A 1,897-nucleotide genomic window follows, 5' to 3' on the forward strand; every position below is an offset into this window, starting at 1 on the left:
GGATGATAATCAGGTCAAGAAGCATAATGTACATTATGTGATTTCAGCAATATTTAATATGGCAAACTTTTTACTGCATACTGAGAATGTCGCAAAAATGTGTCAGTAAATGCACTTCCTGCAAAAGATAAAAATCTATTTTGTGGATGCCTTTGAAAACTCTTTTCTATCATTCTAATAAGTTGTGTTCACATACAGTCTGATCTGCAGCTGAACAAGAAGGGAGAGGTTTTCTCAAATGTCCAACTGACCTTGCCCCTACTAACCAACATGCACATTTCATTTAGTTGGCTCCATTCCCTCCACACTTTCTACTGTTATGTGGTCTTGTGAAATATCTCCTGCAAAATACAGGAGATATTACCAAAAGGGTTGTTTGCCTGCATAAGAGACAGGATGTAAGTAAAGATCAGGTTTATTGACTTCTCAGTCCCTATGACATCCTGTGTGTTTTTCCCTCTTCTAGGCAACCTCTGACAAACTCATTAAAAAGGATGAATGGATCTCCCGAACAACAGATCAAGTGCTTCTGAGTTCATCTTGCTGGGACTTTCCAATTCTCAAGAAATTCAAATATTCTTTTTTGCAATCTTCCTTCTTGTCTATGTAGCCATCATAGTAGGAAACCTCCTCATTGTGATCTCTGTGATAGTCGATAACCATCTTCACTCCCCCATGTATTTCTTTCTGGCAAATTTATCATTTTTTGACTTGTGTCTTTCTTCTGCTACGACTCCCAAAGTGATTGCAGACTTCCTTAGAAAACGCAAGACCATTTCCTTGTGGGGCTGCATGGCCCAGATGTTTTTTGTACACTTCTTTGGGGGTGGAGAGATGTCTCTTCTGATAGCTATGGCCATGGATAGGTATGTTGCAATATGCAAACCCTTGCACTATAAGACCATCATGAATCGCAGGGTGCTCATTGTGTTTCTACTGCTCTCGTGGGCAATTGGGTTCACACATACCACAAGCCAGATGGTTTTCACTGCAGGTTTACCTTTCTGTGGTCCTAATGTTGTGGACAGCATTTTCTGTGACCTTCCCCTGGTCATCAAGCTTGCCTGCACAGACACCTATATCCTAGAACTGTTGGTGATTGCTAACAGTGGACTCCTGTCCCTGGTCTGCTTCATTCTCTTACTCATATCCTACGTTATCATGCTGGTCACCATCTGGCAGCACTCCTCCAGTGCATCCTCCAAGGCAGTGTCCACACTATCTGCACACATTACTGTGGTCACTCTCTTCTTTGGTCCCACTATCTTTATCTATGCTTTCCCATTCAATAGTTACTCTGTAGATAAGTTTCTTTCTGTGTTTTACTCTATAATCACCCCACTCCTTAATCCAATTATTTATACTCTGAGAAATCAGGAAATGAAAGCAGCCATTAAGAGACTCAGCAGCCAGCATCTTGGTTCCTGGCTCACTTCCTAAGTAATGCCTATAACAACTGATTGATTGTGGTCTCTGCTATTTGGGGATTTTGAGTCTTTAATATTTATTGGAATAATTACAATGAAAATATTAAATACTATTTCCCTCAAAATTCATAGAGTTACTAATGTCAGTTTTATTAAAAATTTAATGGAAAATGTTCATAACACAGATTCAATACCTAAATAAATGTGCATTAATTCCTTGTACTTCCTTGTCTTAGAGTTCAAGGAAACAACCCCGATGAATGTTTAAAATACCTAATCATAAATATTCTTACAAAAATTTTATAAAGTTTTAATGGCTCAGTATGTAAAAATAGGTAACATTTCTATGACAACACACTATATGGTGTTTAGTATCAATTTTTTTTCCTAAAACTGTATTTAGTAACTTAATAGGTGTTAAAATATCTGTCAATTTTTTGTCAACCATATGAATTCTTCACAGAGGAATT

General features: G+C 37.8%; 1 protein-coding gene across 1 annotated transcript; it reads left to right on the top strand.

Moving 5' to 3' along the window:
* Positions 1–498: 498 nt before the first annotated feature.
* On the top strand, positions 499–1,440 carry LOC113249031 (olfactory receptor 4K13-like). The gene has a single exon (XM_026490606.4). The coding sequence runs from the start codon at positions 499–501 to the stop codon at positions 1,438–1,440; it is 942 nt and encodes a 313-aa protein (XP_026346391.2).
* The last annotated feature ends 457 nt before the right edge of the window (positions 1,441–1,897 follow it).

This window comes from Ursus arctos, unplaced genomic scaffold, assembly GCF_023065955.2.
Source record: "Ursus arctos isolate Adak ecotype North America unplaced genomic scaffold, UrsArc2.0 scaffold_33, whole genome shotgun sequence".
NCBI classification, from domain to species: Eukaryota; Metazoa; Chordata; class Mammalia; order Carnivora; family Ursidae; genus Ursus; species Ursus arctos.